This window comes from Drosophila hydei, unplaced genomic scaffold (genome assembly GCF_003285905.1).
Source record: "Drosophila hydei strain 15085-1641.00,03,60 unplaced genomic scaffold, DhydRS2 tig00000149-arrow-pilon, whole genome shotgun sequence".
NCBI classification, from domain to species: Eukaryota; Metazoa; Arthropoda; class Insecta; order Diptera; family Drosophilidae; genus Drosophila; species Drosophila hydei.
The window spans coordinates 3,834,190-3,852,998 of record NW_022045678.1 but is presented as its reverse complement, the minus strand read 5'-3'; the positions used below and the strand labels follow the sequence as shown (position 1 = coordinate 3,852,998).

At 37.7% G+C, this 18,809-nt stretch overlaps 1 protein-coding gene across 1 annotated transcript; it reads right to left on the bottom strand.

Annotated features, from left to right (window-relative positions):
- Positions 1 to 16,651: 16,651 nt before the first annotated feature.
- Positions 16,652 to 18,463, bottom strand: LOC115482924 (murinoglobulin-2-like). The gene is made up of 3 exons (XM_030223229.1): positions 18,432 to 18,463; positions 16,850 to 17,515; positions 16,652 to 16,790 (listed from the first exon to the last, which is right to left on the bottom strand). The coding sequence occupies exons 1-3, from the start codon at positions 18,461 to 18,463 to the stop codon at positions 16,652 to 16,654; spliced, it is 837 nt and encodes a 278-aa protein (XP_030079089.1).
- Between the last annotated feature and the right edge of the window lie 346 nt (positions 18,464 to 18,809).

Sequence of the window (18,809 nt, the reverse complement as noted above, 5' to 3'; positions counted from 1 at the left end):
CTTGTAGAATCAGAAAACAGGCAAGTAACTATAAACACAAAAATGCAAGAACAAATAAATAAGCTAACCGACACAGTAAACCTCATAACAAAAACAAAGCAAATAGATACAGAACATTTGTATGAGACACTGCTCTCAAGAAACAGAATAATTATTTCAGAACTAGAAACCTTGATGCTATCAGTAACACTTGCAAAGGTTGGAATTGTAAACCCCTCCATATTAGATTCTTCTGACTTAAAAAATATTGTTAATGAACACCCTATAAATATCACTATTACTGACTTAATGGAAGTATCTCAAGTTAAAGTCTTGCTAAATAATAACTTTTTACACTTTATTATAAGATACCCTAAGCCTAACATAGTATGTAAAAAATTAACAATATACCCTGTCCAACACGATGGCATTGTAATCAATTTCGCCGAAGACTACGATATAGCTGTTTGCGACAACCATGTAATATCAATAGGAAATTGTAGCACAGCCCTCACAACAACGTTCTGTAAGAAATTACCCTATACAACGTGCGCGCAACAACTGCACTCAGGTGGCACTGCACATTGCTCAACTCGACCCAGCCATCTTGAACCTCTAACCATCATCGACGATGGCGTTATCATCATCAACGACAGAGTGGCTATAGTTGACGAGCAAATGGTGAAAGGGACATTCCTCCTTACCTTTGACAACGAGATAAAGGTAAACGGCACCGTATATAAAAATCCAAAAAAATACGTGAGGAAATCCCCGAGACCAGCGGCATCCACGCTTCTAAATATAACGGATCATCAGGAAATACCGAGCCTGCCGTACCTACAGAAGCTAAGCATAAAAAACATCCGGGACATTGCTCAAATAGAAGAACAACTGGTAAAAAGACCAATAATATCTGGACTAACCGTGGTCATCATTCTACTTTCCTGCTACGCCTCAATGAAACTTTATCAAAGACATCAGAGGAGCAAACGTCAACTTGATCTTCAAGCGGTAATTAACAGTTTGAAGAACTCCGAGGACGTCATTCACCTAAGTGGGGGAGGAGTTAACACAATTGATCAGCAGAACGTAAATATTGAAGCTGACCATGCATTCTCAGCATAAATGCTTACGACACCAGCTGTCTCAAGCGGACATTGCACAACAGCGGAAGCGTCCACGCGCAACAATGTTGCTGACCAGCGACCTAGTACTGTATGCAATGCCAGCGTTTTCAGGGCTTAGGGCTAGCTTCTATTATAAGAACGATTGTCAAATAGAGTTAGTTGATTTTTGGAAATAAAGAACGTCGGTCATCGCCACGGAATTCACAAAGTCTTCTCATTTTTCGAATAAGTGTTAACGCCGATACTCCGTACGCGCTTAACATAATTTCGAAATATTAAAATAAATAACTGGCGCCCAACGAAATCGGAAAAAAAAACCCAAACTCAATTAAACAAATATTCAAAAAATAATTTGTGAAAAAAACCCGAACTCAGTTAAACAAATATTCAAGAAATAATTTGTGAAAAAAAAAAAAACCCGAACTCTATTAAGAAAATTTCCAACAAATAATTTGAAAAAAACCCGAACTCAATCAAACAATTATTAAAAAAAAAATTTGTGAAAAAAAAAACCCGAACTCAGTTAAACAAATATTCAACAAATAATTTGTGAAAAAAAACATTATAAATTACAACTAATACGCAACAAAAAAAGTTCACCGAGGGATTCATCAAACCATCAGCTCTACGAAAATAATATAAGAACATGTAAGTAGGGTGTTCAAAAAAAAAAAAGAATAATAATAAATAAAAATTGTAAAAATACAATTCCAACTGTTCAACTAAATTTTAATTGTATAAAAAACACTACACATATCTTATTTGCATGTTATGAGTGATAGTGAGATACAAGATTTAGTAAAAAAATTTCAAAGTATAGATACAGGTGAAAAAATAAAAATGTCTTTATCTAACGAACAGTTAAGAGCGATTGTAGAAGGCGCAGTTACAAGCGCATTAAGAACCCAAAAAGAAAACTTTGATCAGAAATTACGCGACATAGAACAACGTATTGGTTCTGTACAAGTTAGCACTCCTGAAGTAGAAACATTTAGAGAGGCCGAGATCAGGGCAAGCGTCATTTGCAATGAAACCCTTGACATAATGAAATCCCTTCCAGAATTTGAAGGAAAAAATGAGACTTATGTATCATGGAGGAAAGCTGCGCATACCGCATACAAAGTATATGAAAAATATGATGGTAGCTCGAAACATTATCAAGCTTTAGGAATATTAAGAAACAAAATTAAAAACGCCGCCGATATGGTACTCTCTTCGTTTGACACTCCTCTGAATTTTAGGGCCATTATAAATCGGTTAGATTTCACGTACGCAGACAAAAGACCGATATACCTAATTGAACAAGAGCTGTCAACACTCCGTCAAGGAAATCTGACACTACTACAGTACTATGACGAAGTGGAGAAGAAACTGACTTTACTCATAAATAAGACAATCATGACCTATGACGCCAACGTTGCCTCTTCGTTAAATGAGAAATACAGGGCAGACGCTCTACGAGTATTCATCTCAGGTACCAGGAAAACTTTAAGTGATGTCCTATTCTCAGCTAGACCAACTGACCTTCCGTCTGCACTGGCATTAGCCCAAGAAGTCGAGTCTAATCATGACCGGTATATGTTTGCCACGAATTTTGCACGTAGTTTAGAAGAAAAGGCTCAGAGAACAGTACAAAAACAACAAGGCAGAGATAGGAACCTAACTCAAGACCCAAAATACAACCAGCCAGGGAAAAGCCCATATTATAAGAAACAAGAATTCTCACCACGACGAGAACAAGTTGAACCAATGGACGTTGATACATCCGCTCGCTTCGGACAGACGACCCAATACCAGCAAAACACGGCTCCCTCAAAGCAAACTCAGTGGTCGACTCAACAACAAAACACAAAATATGAAAGTTACAATAATCAGGGACAAGCAAACAAGAGACCAAATAATAGTAGTGCACGACTCACAGGACCGAAGCAGCAAAGAGTTAACTATTTAGAAGCAAGAGATTCAGAATATGAACAGGACGGTAATAAATATCGGACCATCGCAGAAAATGAGGCAGAAGACATTGAAGACGAATCCGACGAATATGACCAGGTCCATTTTTTAGACCTGGCTCCCTGCTACCGTTCATAGAAAGATCAGTGGCAGGAAGGACAATAAGATTACTTATAGATACAGGGGCCTCTAAAAACTATGTTAAACCATTAAAAGAATTAAAACATATTAAGCCAGTAGAAAAACCCTTTCGAGTAAAATCAATTCATGGCTATAACGATATTGACAGGAAGTGTACAATGCATCTTTTTAACACAAATACAACATTTTTCTTACTACCAAACCTTACGAAATTTGACGGTATAATTGGACTTGATTTACTAAACCAAAACAACGTTATATTAGATTTCAAAAACAAGAAGTTAATAACAAACTGCACTTCCGAGACTATTAAATTTCTAAAATGCCCAGCCGTAAATTTTACGGATGTCAAAGAAATAGAAACCCCTCAAGCCATAACGACAAACTTTCAAACAATGCTCAAGAAACGAACAGGAGTCTTTGCGGAACCAAATGAGGCACTCCCGTATAATACCAACATCATTGCCACCATTAGAACAGAAAATGAGGATCCCATATATTCCAAACTATACCCATACCCAATGGGCGTATCGGAATTCGTAAACGCAGAAACTCAAGACCTGTTAAAAAACGGTATAATACGTCCATCTCGTTCACCGTACAATAACCCCGTTTGGGTTGTAGATAAAAAAGGTACTGATGAACAGGGAAGGAAAAAGAAGCGTTTAGTCATAGACTTCAGAAAACTTAACCAAAAAACAATAGACGACAAATATCCAATCCCCAATATTGCCTCTATCTTATCCAACTTAGGAACAGCAAAGTATTTTACAACCCTAGATCTGAAATCCGGATTTCACCAGATCTTACTTGCTGAAAAGGACAGAGAAAAGACAGCCTTTTCTATAGGAAGTGGAAAGTATGAGTTTTGCAGGCTCCCTTTTGGCTTGAAAAATGCACCCAGTATTTTTCAAAGAGCCATTGACGATGTGCTCAGAGAGCAAATCGGAAAATCTTGTTATGTTTACGTCGACGACGTAATAATTTTTTCTGAAAACATGGAAAACCACGTCAAACATATCGCCTGGGTCTTAGATAAGCTATACGAGGCCAACATGAGAGTTTCGCCAGAAAAATCACACTTTTTCAAAGAAAGCGTTGAATATCTAGGTTTCGTGGTCTCAAGTAAAGGTATAAAGACATGTCCAAGTAAAGTTGAAGCGATTCGTAACTACGAATTACCAACAACTCTGTTTAACGTCAGATCATTCCTCGGCCTGGCAAGCTACTATAGGTGTTTTATCAAGGACTTCGCATCTTTGGCAAAACCTATAAGCGACATCTTAAAAGGCGAAAACGGCAAAGTTAGCGCAGGACAATCAAAGAAAATACCAGTAAAATTCGACGAGAGTCAACTCACGGCATTTGAGAAACTAAAAGAGGTTCTCGCATCCGAAAATGTAATGTTACTCTACCCCGACTACAAGAAAGCGTTTGATTTAACAACTGATGCTTCGTCCTTTGGTCTAGGGGCAGTCTTATCCCAAGGTGGAAAACCAATCACCATGATATCAAGGACATTGAAAGATAGGGAACTTAGCTTTGCAACAAATGAAAGAGAATTACTTGCTATAGTCTGGGCCTTGAAAAGCCTCCGAAACTATCTGTACGGAGTAAAAAATTTAAATATCTTTACGGACCACCAACCCCTGACGTTTGCAGTATCTGACCGTAATCCAAACGCAAAAATCAGGCGTTGGAAAGCTTTTATAGACGAGTATAATGCAAATATCTATTACAAGCCAGGGAAGGAAAACTACGTTGCTGATGCGCTATCGCGGCATAATATTCATGCCTTGGAAGACGACGCACAGTCAGACAGAGCTACAATGCATAGCGAAGTATCACTCACGTACACTATAGAAACAACAGACAAACCAATCAACTGTTTCCAAAACCAAATTATAATTGAAGAAGATAGAGTAGCCTCTGATCGTACAGTCATTATATTCGGTAAAAAAATCCGACATACAATTCACTTCTCAGACAGAAATTCGTTAATCGAAAGAGTTTACGATGTAGTCAAAAAAGACGTCGTTAATGCAATCCATTGCGAGTTACCAGTACTGGCATTCATACAACATAAACTAATAGAAACTTTCCCAACAACAATATTTCGATATACAAAACATATGGTAAATGACATTTTTGACAAGAACGAACAAAAAGAAATAACTGTAACAGAACACAATCGAGCCCACAGAGCAGCTCAAGAAAATGTAAAACAGATTTTACAAGACTACTTTTTTCCAAAAATGACAAAACTAGCTAACGAAGTGGTTGCAAATTGCAAAATCTGTAAAACAGCTAAGTACAACCGTCACCCACAAAAACAAATACTTGGAGAAACTCCTATACCTTCCTATGTGGGTGAAATGCTACACATTGACGTATACTCAACTGATAAAAAATACTTCCTTACATGCATAGACAAATTTTCAAAATTCGCAACCGTTCAACCCATTGCTTCAAGGACAATAATCGACATACAATCGGCAATTTTACAACTTGTAAATTTTTATCGACATATCAAGACGATCTATTGCGATAATGAACCCTCCTTAAAGTCCGAAACAATAAAATCACTATTAAACGGCCAGTATGACATTCAAATCGTAAACGCCCCACCACTCCATAGTACTTCAAATGGACAAGTCGAGAGATTTCATAGCACCCTCAGCGACATCGCAAGATGCCTAACAGCTCAAAGAAAAATTACAGATACCGTTGAAACGATACTCCAAGCAACTATTGAATACAACAACACAGTTCACTCGGTAACAGACAAACGTCCAATCGACATAATCCACTCATCCTCCCCAGAACTTAAAATTGAAATAAGAAATAAAATTCAAAAAGCACAGCAGCTCCAAATAAACAGGGTAAATGAAACAAGACACGATAGACAATTCCAAGTAGGCGATACAGTTCTTGTAAAGGCAAACAGACGTTTAGGGAACAAATTGACACCACTGTACAATGAAAACAAAATTGACGCAGACTTGGGGACAACGGTCTTAATAAAAGGGAGGGTGGTCCACAAAGACAACCTAAGGTAAACAAAACATTAAACCCTTTTTATTTCTTTTTATCTTTAGGATTTGGGCTATAATTCTCTTCGCCACAACGGTAGCGGCGAAACTTACCGATTATACGAACACAGATTACATACCGATCTCAGACGGATATGTAACCATTTGGACGGATTTCCAATATTTAAAACATTCAACTAATCTTACTCTATACTCAGCAATAGTAGAGGACACGAAGAAATTAAGACAAAATTTTCCACGATCACATATGAGACAGTTATTAGACACAGATATACAACATATAGAAGCACTAATAGCCACAGTAAATATCCATCATAGACATGCTAGGAGCATTAATATGCTAGGCACCGTTCTTAAAGTCGTAGCTGGCACGCCAGACTCCGACGACTTGGAAAATCTTAAATTTACACAGAAAGAACTTGTAGAATCAGAAAACAGGCAAGTAACTATAAACACAAAAATGCAAGAACAAATAAATAAGCTAACCGACACAGTAAACCTCATAACAAAAACAAAGCAAATAGATACAGAACATTTGTATGAGACACTGCTCTCAAGAAACAGAATAATTATTTCAGAACTAGAAACCTTGATGCTATCAGTAACACTTGCAAAGGTTGGAATTGTAAACCCCTCCATATTAGATTCTTCTGACTTAAAAAATATTGTTAATGAACACCCTATAAATATCACTATTACTGACTTAATGGAAGTATCTCAAGTTAAAGTCTTGCTAAATAATAACTTTTTACACTTTATTATAAGATACCCTAAGCCTAACATAGTATGTAAAAAATTAACAATATACCCTGTCCAACACGATGGCATTGTAATCAATTTCGCCGAAGACTACGATATAGCTGTTTGCGACAACCATGTAATATCAATAGGAAATTGTAGCACAGCCCTCACAACAACGTTCTGTAAGAAATTACCCTATACAACGTGCGCGCAACAACTGCACTCAGGTGGCACTGCACATTGCTCAACTCGACCCAGCCATCTTGAACCTCTAACCATCATCGACGATGGCGTTATCATCATCAACGACAGAGTGGCTATAGTTGACGAGCAAATGGTGAAAGGGACATTCCTCCTTACCTTTGACAACGAGATAAAGGTAAACGGCACCGTATATAAAAATCCAAAAAAATACGTGAGGAAATCCCCGAGACCAGCGGCATCCACGCTTCTAAATATAACGGATCATCAGGAAATACCGAGCCTGCCGTACCTACAGAAGCTAAGCATAAAAAACATCCGGGACATTGCTCAAATAGAAGAACAACTGGTAAAAAGACCAATAATATCTGGACTAACCGTGGTCATCATTCTACTTTCCTGCTACGCCTCAATGAAACTTTATCAAAGACATCAGAGGAGCAAACGTCAACTTGATCTTCAAGCGGTAATTAACAGTTTGAAGAACTCCGAGGACGTCATTCACCTAAGTGGGGGAGGAGTTAACACAATTGATCAGCAGAACGTAAATATTGAAGCTGACCATGCATTCTCAGCATAAATGCTTATTTATTTTAATGTTTCGAAATTATGTTAAGCGCGTACGGAGTATCGGCGTTAACACTTATTCGAAAAATGAGAAGACTTTGTGAATTCCGTGGCGATGACCGACGTTCTTTATTTCCAAAAATCAACTAACTCTATTTGACAATCGTTCTTATAATAGAAGCTAGCCCTAAGCCCTGAAAACGCTGGCATTGCATACAGTACTAGGTCGCTGGTCAGCAACATTGTTGCGCGTGGACGCTTCCGCTGTTGTGCAATGTCCGCTTGAGACAGCTGGTGTCGTAAGCATTTATGCTGAGAATGCATGGTCAGCTTCAATATTTACGTTCTGCTGATCAATTGTGTTAACTCCTCCCCCACTTAGGTGAATGACGTCCTCGGAGTTCTTCAAACTGTTAATTACCGCTTGAAGATCAAGTTGACGTTTGCTCCTCTGATGTCTTTGATAAAGTTTCATTGAGGCGTAGCAGGAAAGTAGAATGATGACCACGGTTAGTCCAGATATTATTGGTCTTTTTACCAGTTGTTCTTCTATTTGAGCAATGTCCCGGATGTTTTTTATGCTTAGCTTCTGTAGGTACGGCAGGCTCGGTATTTCCTGATGATCCGTTATATTTAGAAGCGTGGATGCCGCTGGTCTCGGGGATTTCCTCACGTATTTTTTTGGATTTTTATATACGGTGCCGTTTACCTTTATCTCGTTGTCAAAGGTAAGGAGGAATGTCCCTTTCACCATTTGCTCGTCAACTATAGCCACTCTGTCGTTGATGATGATAACGCCATCGTCGATGATGGTTAGAGGTTCAAGATGGCTGGGTCGAGTTGAGCAATGTGCAGTGCCACCTGAGTGCAGTTGTTGCGCGCACGTTGTATAGGGTAATTTCTTACAGAACGTTGTTGTGAGGGCTGTGCTACAATTTCCTATTGATATTACATGGTTGTCGCAAACAGCTATATCGTAGTCTTCGGCGAAATTGATTACAATGCCATCGTGTTGGACAGGGTATATTGTTAATTTTTTACATACTATGTTAGGCTTAGGGTATCTTATAATAAAGTGTAAAAAGTTATTATTTAGCAAGACTTTAACTTGAGATACTTCCATTAAGTCAGTAATAGTGATATTTATAGGGTGTTCATTAACAATATTTTTTAAGTCAGAAGAATCTAATATGGAGGGGTTTACAATTCCAACCTTTGCAAGTGTTACTGATAGCATCAAGGTTTCTAGTTCTGAAATAATTATTCTGTTTCTTGAGAGCAGTGTCTCATACAAATGTTCTGTATCTATTTGCTTTGTTTTTGTTATGAGGTTTACTGTGTCGGTTAGCTTATTTATTTGTTCTTGCATTTTTGTGTTTATAGTTACTTGCCTGTTTTCTGATTCTACAAGTTCTTTCTGTGTAAATTTAAGATTTTCCAAGTCGTCGGAGTCTGGCGTGCCAGCTACGACTTTAAGAACGGTGCCTAGCATATTAATGCTCCTAGCATGTCTATGATGGATATTTACTGTGGCTATTAGTGCTTCTATATGTTGTATATCTGTGTCTAATAACTGTCTCATATGTGATCGTGGAAAATTTTGTCTTAATTTCTTCGTGTCCTCTACTATTGCTGAGTATAGAGTAAGATTAGTTGAATGTTTTAAATATTGGAAATCCGTCCAAATGGTTACATATCCGTCTGAGATCGGTATGTAATCTGTGTTCGTATAATCGGTAAGTTTCGCCGCTACCGTTGTGGCGAAGAGAATTATAGCCCAAATCCTAAAGATAAAAAGAAATAAAAAGGGTTTAATGTTTTGTTTACCTTAGGTTGTCTTTGTGGACCACCCTCCCTTTTATTAAGACCGTTGTCCCCAAGTCTGCGTCAATTTTGTTTTCATTGTACAGTGGTGTCAATTTGTTCCCTAAACGTCTGTTTGCCTTTACAAGAACTGTATCGCCTACTTGGAATTGTCTATCGTGTCTTGTTTCATTTACCCTGTTTATTTGGAGCTGCTGTGCTTTTTGAATTTTATTTCTTATTTCAATTTTAAGTTCTGGGGAGGATGAGTGGATTATGTCGATTGGACGTTTGTCTGTTACCGAGTGAACTGTGTTGTTGTATTCAATAGTTGCTTGGAGTATCGTTTCAACGGTATCTGTAATTTTTCTTTGAGCTGTTAGGCATCTTGCGATGTCGCTGAGGGTGCTATGAAATCTCTCGACTTGTCCATTTGAAGTACTATGGAGTGGTGGGGCGTTTACGATTTGAATGTCATACTGGCCGTTTAATAGTGATTTTATTGTTTCGGACTTTAAGGAGGGTTCATTATCGCAATAGATCGTCTTGATATGTCGATAAAAATTTACAAGTTGTAAAATTGCCGATTGTATGTCGATTATTGTCCTTGAAGCAATGGGTTGAACGGTTGCGAATTTTGAAAATTTGTCTATGCATGTAAGGAAGTATTTTTTATCAGTTGAGTATACGTCAATGTGTAGCATTTCACCCACATAGGAAGGTATAGGAGTTTCTCCAAGTATTTGTTTTTGTGGGTGACGGTTGTACTTAGCTGTTTTACAGATTTTGCAATTTGCAACCACTTCGTTAGCTAGTTTTGTCATTTTTGGAAAAAAGTAGTCTTGTAAAATCTGTTTTACATTTTCTTGAGCTGCTCTGTGGGCTCGATTGTGTTCTGTTACAGTTATTTCTTTTTGTTCGTTCTTGTCAAAAATGTCATTTACCATATGTTTTGTATATCGAAATATTGTTGTTGGGAAAGTTTCTATTAGTTTATGTTGTATGAATGCCAGTACTGGTAACTCGCAATGGATTGCATTAACGACGTCTTTTTTGACTACATCGTAAACTCTTTCGATTAACGAATTTCTGTCTGAGAAGTGAATTGTATGTCGGATTTTTTTACCGAATATAATGACTGTACGATCAGAGGCTACTCTATCTTCTTCAATTATAATTTGGTTTTGGAAACAGTTGATTGGTTTGTCTGTTGTTTCTATAGTGTACGTGAGTGATACTTCGCTATGCATTGTAGCTCTGTCTGACTGTGCGTCGTCTTCCAAGGCATGAATATTATGCCGCGATAGCGCATCAGCAACGTAGTTTTCCTTCCCTGGCTTGTAATAGATATTTGCATTATACTCGTCTATAAAAGCTTTCCAACGCCTGATTTTTGCGTTTGGATTACGGTCAGATACTGCAAACGTCAGGGGTTGGTGGTCCGTAAAGATATTTAAATTTTTTACTCCGTACAGATAGTTTCGGAGGCTTTTCAAGGCCCAGACTATAGCAAGTAATTCTCTTTCATTTGTTGCAAAGCTAAGTTCCCTATCTTTCAATGTCCTTGATATCATGGTGATTGGTTTTCCACCTTGGGATAAGACTGCCCCTAGACCAAAGGACGAAGCATCAGTTGTTAAATCAAACGCTTTCTTGTAGTCGGGGTAGAGTAACATTACATTTTCGGATGCGAGAACCTCTTTTAGTTTCTCAAATGCCGTGAGTTGACTCTCGTCGAATTTTACTGGTATTTTCTTTGATTGTCCTGCGCTAACTTTGCCGTTTTCGCCTTTTAAGATGTCGCTTATAGGTTTTGCCAAAGATGCGAAGTCCTTGATAAAACACCTATAGTAGCTTGCCAGGCCGAGGAATGATCTGACGTTAAACAGAGTTGTTGGTAATTCGTAGTTACGAATCGCTTCAACTTTACTTGGACATGTCTTTATACCTTTACTTGAGACCACGAAACCTAGATATTCAACGCTTTCTTTGAAAAAGTGTGATTTTTCTGGCGAAACTCTCATGTTGGCCTCGTATAGCTTATCTAAGACCCAGGCGATATGTTTGACGTGGTTTTCCATGTTTTCAGAAAAAATTATTACGTCGTCGACGTAAACATAACAAGATTTTCCGATTTGCTCTCTGAGCACATCGTCAATGGCTCTTTGAAAAATACTGGGTGCATTTTTCAAGCCAAAAGGGAGCCTGCAAAACTCATACTTTCCACTTCCTATAGAAAAGGCTGTCTTTTCTCTGTCCTTTTCAGCAAGTAAGATCTGGTGAAATCCGGATTTCAGATCTAGGGTTGTAAAATACCTTGCTGTTCCTAAGTTGGATAAGATAGAGGCAATATTGGGGATTGGATATTTGTCGTCTATTGTTTTTTGGTTAAGTTTTCTGAAGTCTATGACTAAACGCTTCTTTTTCCTTCCCTGTTCATCAGTACCTTTTTTATCTACAACCCAAACGGGGTTATTGTACGGTGAACGAGATGGACGTATTATACCGTTTTTTAACAGGTCTTGAGTTTCTGCGTTTACGAATTCCGATACGCCCATTGGGTATGGGTATAGTTTGGAATATATGGGATCCTCATTTTCTGTTCTAATGGTGGCAATGATGTTGGTATTATACGGGAGTGCCTCATTTGGTTCCGCAAAGACTCCTGTTCGTTTCTTGAGCATTGTTTGAAAGTTTGTCGTTATGGCTTGAGGGGTTTCTATTTCTTTGACATCCGTAAAATTTACGGCTGGGCATTTTAGAAATTTAATAGTCTCGGAAGTGCAGTTTGTTATTAACTTCTTGTTTTTGAAATCTAATATAACGTTGTTTTGGTTTAGTAAATCAAGTCCAATTATACCGTCAAATTTCGTAAGGTTTGGTAGTAAGAAAAATGTTGTATTTGTGTTAAAAAGATGCATTGTACACTTCCTGTCAATATCGTTATAGCCATGAATTGATTTTACTCGAAAGGGTTTTTCTACTGGCTTAATATGTTTTAATTCTTTTAATGGTTTAACATAGTTTTTAGAGGCCCCTGTATCTATAAGTAATCTTATTGTCCTTCCTGCCACTGATCTTTCTATGAACGGTAGCAGGGAGCCAGGTCTAAAAAATGGACCTGGTCATATTCGTCGGATTCGTCTTCAATGTCTTCTGCCTCATTTTCTGCGATGGTCCGATATTTATTACCGTCCTGTTCATATTCTGAATCTCTTGCTTCTAAATAGTTAACTCTTTGCTGCTTCGGTCCTGTGAGTCGTGCACTACTATTATTTGGTCTCTTGTTTGCTTGTCCCTGATTATTGTAACTTTCATATTTTGTGTTTTGTTGTTGAGTCGACCACTGAGTTTGCTTTGAGGGAGCCGTGTTTTGCTGGTATTGGGTCGTCTGTCCGAAGCGAGCGGATGTATCAACGTCCATTGGTTCAACTTGTTCTCGTCGTGGTGAGAATTCTTGTTTCTTATAATATGGGCTTTTCCCTGGCTGGTTGTATTTTGGGTCTTGAGTTAGGTTCCTATCTCTGCCTTGTTGTTTTTGTACTGTTCTCTGAGCCTTTTCTTCTAAACTACGTGCAAAATTCGTGGCAAACATATACCGGTCATGATTAGACTCGACTTCTTGGGCTAATGCCAGTGCAGACGGAAGGTCAGTTGGTCTAGCTGAGAATAGGACATCACTTAAAGTTTTCCTGGTACCTGAGATGAATACTCGTAGAGCGTCTGCCCTGTATTTCTCATTTAACGAAGAGGCAACGTTGGCGTCATAGGTCATGATTGTCTTATTTATGAGTAAAGTCAGTTTCTTCTCCACTTCGTCATAGTACTGTAGTAGTGTCAGATTTCCTTGACGGAGTGTTGACAGCTCTTGTTCAATTAGGTATATCGGTCTTTTGTCTGCGTACGTGAAATCTAACCGATTTATAATGGCCCTAAAATTCAGAGGAGTGTCAAACGAAGAGAGTACCATATCGGCGGCGTTTTTAATTTTGTTTCTTAATATTCCTAAAGCTTGATAATGTTTCGAGCTACCATCATATTTTTCATATACTTTGTATGCGGTATGCGCAGCTTTCCTCCATGATACATAAGTCTCATTTTTTCCTTCAAATTCTGGAAGGGATTTCATTATGTCAAGGGTTTCATTGCAAATGACGCTTGCCCTGATCTCGGCCTCTCTAAATGTTTCTACTTCAGGAGTGCTAACTTGTACAGAACCAATACGTTGTTCTATGTCGCGTAATTTCTGATCAAAGTTTTCTTTTTGGGTTCTTAATGCGCTTGTAACTGCGCCTTCTACAATCGCTCTTAACTGTTCGTTAGATAAAGACATTTTTATTTTTTCACCTGTATCTATACTTTGAAATTTTTTTACTAAATCTTGTATCTCACTATCACTCATAACATGCAAATAAGATATGTGTAGTGTTTTTTATACAATTAAAATTTAGTTGAACAGTTGGAATTGTATTTTTACAATTTTTATTTATTATTATTCTTTTTTTTTTTTTTTGAACACCCTACTTACATGTTCTTATATTATTTTCGTAGAGCTGATGGTTTGATGAATCCCTCGGTGAACTTTTTTTTTGTTGCGTATTAGTTGTAATTTATAATGTTTTTTTTCACAAATTATTTGTTGAATATTTGTTTAACTGAGTTCGGGTTTTTTTTTTTCACAAATTTTTTTTAATAATTGTTTGATTGAGTTCGGGTTTTTTTTCAAATTATTTGTTGGAAATTTTCTTAATAGAGTTCGGGTTTTTTTTTTTTTTCACAAATTATTTCTTGAATATTTGTTTAACTGAGTTCGGGTTTTTTTCACAAATTATTTTTTGAATATTTGTTTAATTGAGTTTGGGTTTTTTTTTTTTCGATTTCGTTGGGCGCCAGTTATTTATTTTAATGTTTCGAAATTATGTTAAGCGCGTACGGAGTATCGGCGTTAACACTTATTCGAAAAATGAGAAGACTTTGTGAATTCCGTGGCGATGACCGACGTTCTTTATTTCCAAAAATCAACTAACTCTATTTGACAATCGTTCTTATAATAGAAGCTAGCCCTAAGCCCTGAAAACGCTGGCATTGCATACAGTACTAGGTCGCTGGTCAGCAACATTGTTGCGCGTGGACGCTTCCGCTGTTGTGCAATGTCCGCTTGAGACAGCTGGTGTCGTAAGCATTTATGCTGAGAATGCATGGTCAGCTTCAATATTTACGTTCTGCTGATCAATTGTGTTAACTTATATATTTAAATATATAAATATTATATACTTTTAATTTATATTTTAATTATATATTTTCTCAATCAGGACGACAAGCCGAATCGATTTAGCCACGTCCTTTTGTCAGCCTGTATGTCCGTCTGTCCGCTTGTCCGTCTCAGCATTAGGTCCGTGTATGGCACGCGTATAAAAAGTTTGTTTCAAATAATCGATAACTTTTGCCGTTCTATTTTTATACCCTGTTCCCATTGAAAATGGGGGTGTAAAGGTTTTGTGCAAATGTATGTAACAGGCAGAAAGAGGCGTGGCAGACCCCATAAAGTATATATAATCTTGATCAGGACGACAACCGAGTCGATTGAGCTCTGTTCGTCTGTCTGTCCGTCCGCCTGTCCGTCTGTCCGTCCGTCCGTCTGTCCATCTGTCCGTCTGTCCGTATGTGTGAACGCGTGGATCTCAGCATCTATAAAAGCTAGAGAAATGAAATTTTTTTTGTAGGTCCGTGTATAGCACGCGCAGGTCAAGTTTGTTTCAAATATTCGATAACTAGTCGCATTTAATTGTTATCGAATAAAAACATTGTTGAAATGAAGTAAATAAATTTTATATCGCAAACATCTTAAAAGCTAGAGCCTCCAAATTTTGTATTTAGTTTTATGTATATTTTATGCAATTTTGATTTTTGTTAGATTTTGGATACCAATTTTGGCTCCAAATTTCCCCAAATTCTTAAAATTTAAGTTTAGGAACTAGGGCCATTATGTGAAGGCGTTTGCATCTCAACCAAGCCAATAGGATATGTAGATCATATGCTGAAAATTTCATTAAAATCCATTAAGTAAAACAGAAGTTATTAAACGAAAAGTTTGGCCAATTTGCAAAGGCACATCTCAGCAGCGCATTTTTCCTGTGCGTGTGCACACATACATTCAAATGCGTGTATTCTTTTCTATTCGAAGAATCGAAACTGCGATTGAATACTGCTTGAATTATCAACTGCTTCTCAACTTTAAATTTGCAACACTTCTTGCAAGAGGTGCGGTGGCTGCGTTGGTAGAGGCGGCGCTCGTATGCAGCTAGGCCCAGGGTTTCGAGACCGGTGCAGATGAAATTTTTTTTATTGCTTTTTTTTTTAATTATGAAGAGGCCGGGTTCGAATCCTGGTCACGCAATGTCGTTTTTTATTTGTTTTCTTTTTTTTTTTTTTGAATACTCGATACAAACTATGGAAAATATTAATAAACGCAAATAGGACTGGGATCAGGGTATCTCCTAGTCGGGCACCCCGACTAGAGCTTTCTTATTTGTTTCGATCGAGACGCAGTTATTAAATTATATCTCGTACGGCTTGAGAGCTAGAGTCTCAAAGTTTTGTTTTTAGTTGTATGTATATTTTATACAATTTTGCTTAGGATACCAACTGCAAATTTTATATAATATATATATAACTTTCTTACTTGATATTGCTAATATTTATGACCATATCATGTTTTGCAAGGGTTATTATGTCGGTAAGATCCGTGTGTAGCAGTGACAATAGGTATGCAAAGGAGGTGAGGTGTTTGTCTTTTGATAGGATGACCAAACAAAGTCTTATCAGCTTGAAAAGGCTGAACTCAGCGGATTAGGATTAAATTTATATTAGGTAAAAATTTGTTGTTTTGTTTTCATCTTTATATTTAAATTATTGAAAATAGACTATTGAAAATGGTTGTAAGAGACTCCACAACTCTTATATATGCTCTTGACCTATATATTCATATTTTTGATTGTTTTAGGTCACCGAGATCATACGGGCAAACAGGTTGATAGCCGGGGGTAGTATTTCTGTTAAAGAATTTTTGGCTTCGGCCATACCTCCTTATGTCTGTAAGCATTTAACAGCGTACCCTGGCGTGTCTGTGCGGACTGTTTCGCCATTTACCGTGGACCATGAGCTTGACTCGTCCGTGTGCACATTGAGCAGTACTTTGCCATTTACTGGCTTGCCATAGGTGTAACTGAGAGAACGATTAAAGCTCTATTCGGGTCAGGAAGAACATGGGGAAAAGTCACTTACTTGGCTTTCACAACAACCTGCATATCACCGTCCTTGACCGACACATGCTGAGTCGCATCCATTTTGACGATGTATTTAGGGAGCACGTATTTCTCCACGTCAAAGTAGGCCCGCTCATCCGAATAGGAATTGCCACTCTGCACCGAAAGGGTCCACGAGCCCAGAATGGCAAACTCCGACAGTTCAAATTTTCCGGTGTAGACACCACCTCGAGTCTTGATGTGCTTAAGCTCTTTAATGCGATTGCGTTTGGGATCCTCGAACCATACGACTACATCATCCTCGGCCACACTTGGCCTAAGGTTCTCATCCAAGAAGATTACGCGGTAGTTGATAGTGTCGCCGGGCTTATACTTTCCCTTATCGGTTTGCAGCTTGACGTAGGGCTTAAACTCTGCCAAAGTAAGCTGCGTGGAGTTCTTGAACTCTAGTCCCGAGACGCCCTCTGCGGTTAAGTTATAGTCTCCAGATTTTAGAGGAGGCAACTTGAAGGTAATCTGCTTGAACTCATCGCTATTTGGCAACTCGACCGTTTGGGTCTCGTTGTACGAAGGTCCCGTAATACCAATCTTCAAGGTAACGGGCTCCTTGGTGTGATGCACGGCGACAGCCACATTGTAGTCTCGATGAGAGTGTATGGTTCCCGGTCCAACGATTGTATATTGTCTGCGGCAAGCAACGAAATTGGTACTTAATTATAATCAGTGTAGGTCGACGACGATTTCATAATGTCATAATACTGGGTCACCCATTAGCTAAGATTTGATTTTTAATGACATGGCTTTATACATACATAGTTAGTAATAGTTTTTGAGTTTAATCTACATCAGAAATGATTAAGCTTTATCAGTCTGTTATATATTTTGTTTGACGATGTCACGTTTCACATGCCTAACTGTAAATATTCTCAGAACCTGATCTGTAGAAACCTGCTCGGAGCGTCGGTGATGTAATATATACAGAAACACAGATGGATTAACTGGAGTTCAAAAAACTTTACCAAGTTGCCAAATGCGATTTTTAAGTGCATTACGAAATTGAGGGTTTCTCTCTAAATACTAAATAAAAGTTTATATTTTTTTAAATTCACTTATATATATATATATATACAATTGACATTGACAATGAAAAATGTCTTATCATTTCCAGAATATGTATAAATATAAACTGGTTGTTGTGAAGGCCGCTTCTATATTGATGTGCATAAGAAAGTTCTTCAAAAACAAGTAGAAACGTTCAGAGTCGAAAAAAGTTAAATTTATTTGCAAATTTATAAAGCTAACTGATCAATGTGGAAAAAAGAGACACTTAACAAGCAGCTGCTAATGAGCAGAACAAATATCTTGTATTAGTCACAGAGTGCTAAGAATTAGGCAAACTGTTAAATTATTCTAATAATAAAATAAATAAGAAAAAATAATAATAATGAGATTTAGTCAGGTTGGCCAACTGTCACTCCGATTTATACATCCTCTACAACCGCGTCCAGTGACGAATTCGCGCTGTCTTTCAGAACTGAATCCATTTCCAGAATGTCAATTTCTCGTCGTCTCTTTTTGTCCATTGTCTATCTCACTCTCACTTGTCAACACCCGGCACTACCTTCAGCAACATGTATCTTTGTCTCAGTCTTACGGAGTGACGACTTGAGGATCTAAACCCGAACTGAACCACAATAACTCTGAACAACTCAGCCTCACACTAACACTACTGAAACTGCTGATAAATTCAGAGTATCACATTATATTATATTTTTTTAAAGAGCTTTACTTCGAAGAGGGAGCAACAGCGATCTATGCTCGCTCCCATGAACGAAACTTTTTATTTAAATTTCTTATATAGTAACGGATGTCTATTAACATATTCATGACTGAACAAATTGAATATGTTTGATGTAAATTTCAGAAATCTTTTTCCAAACGCATTGGAAAAATCATTGCTAATATGACAGCTGTTAGGA

What these genes read in the sequence shown, in the direction of transcription:
- LOC115482924 (XM_030223229.1), bottom strand. Translation starts at nt 18,463, where the DNA reads ATGTTGCTGAAGGTAGTGCCGGGTGTTGACAA. An exon ending in GTAGTGCCGGGTGTTGACAA is followed by an intron (nt 17,516 to 18,431) that starts GTGAGAGTGAGA and finishes TGCTTGCCGCAG; the next exon opens with ACAATATACAATCGTTGGAC. An exon ending in CAGGTTGTTGTGAAAGCCAA is followed by an intron (nt 16,791 to 16,849) that starts GTAAGTGACTTT and finishes TCGTTCTCTCAG; the next exon opens with TTACACCTATGGCAAGCCAG.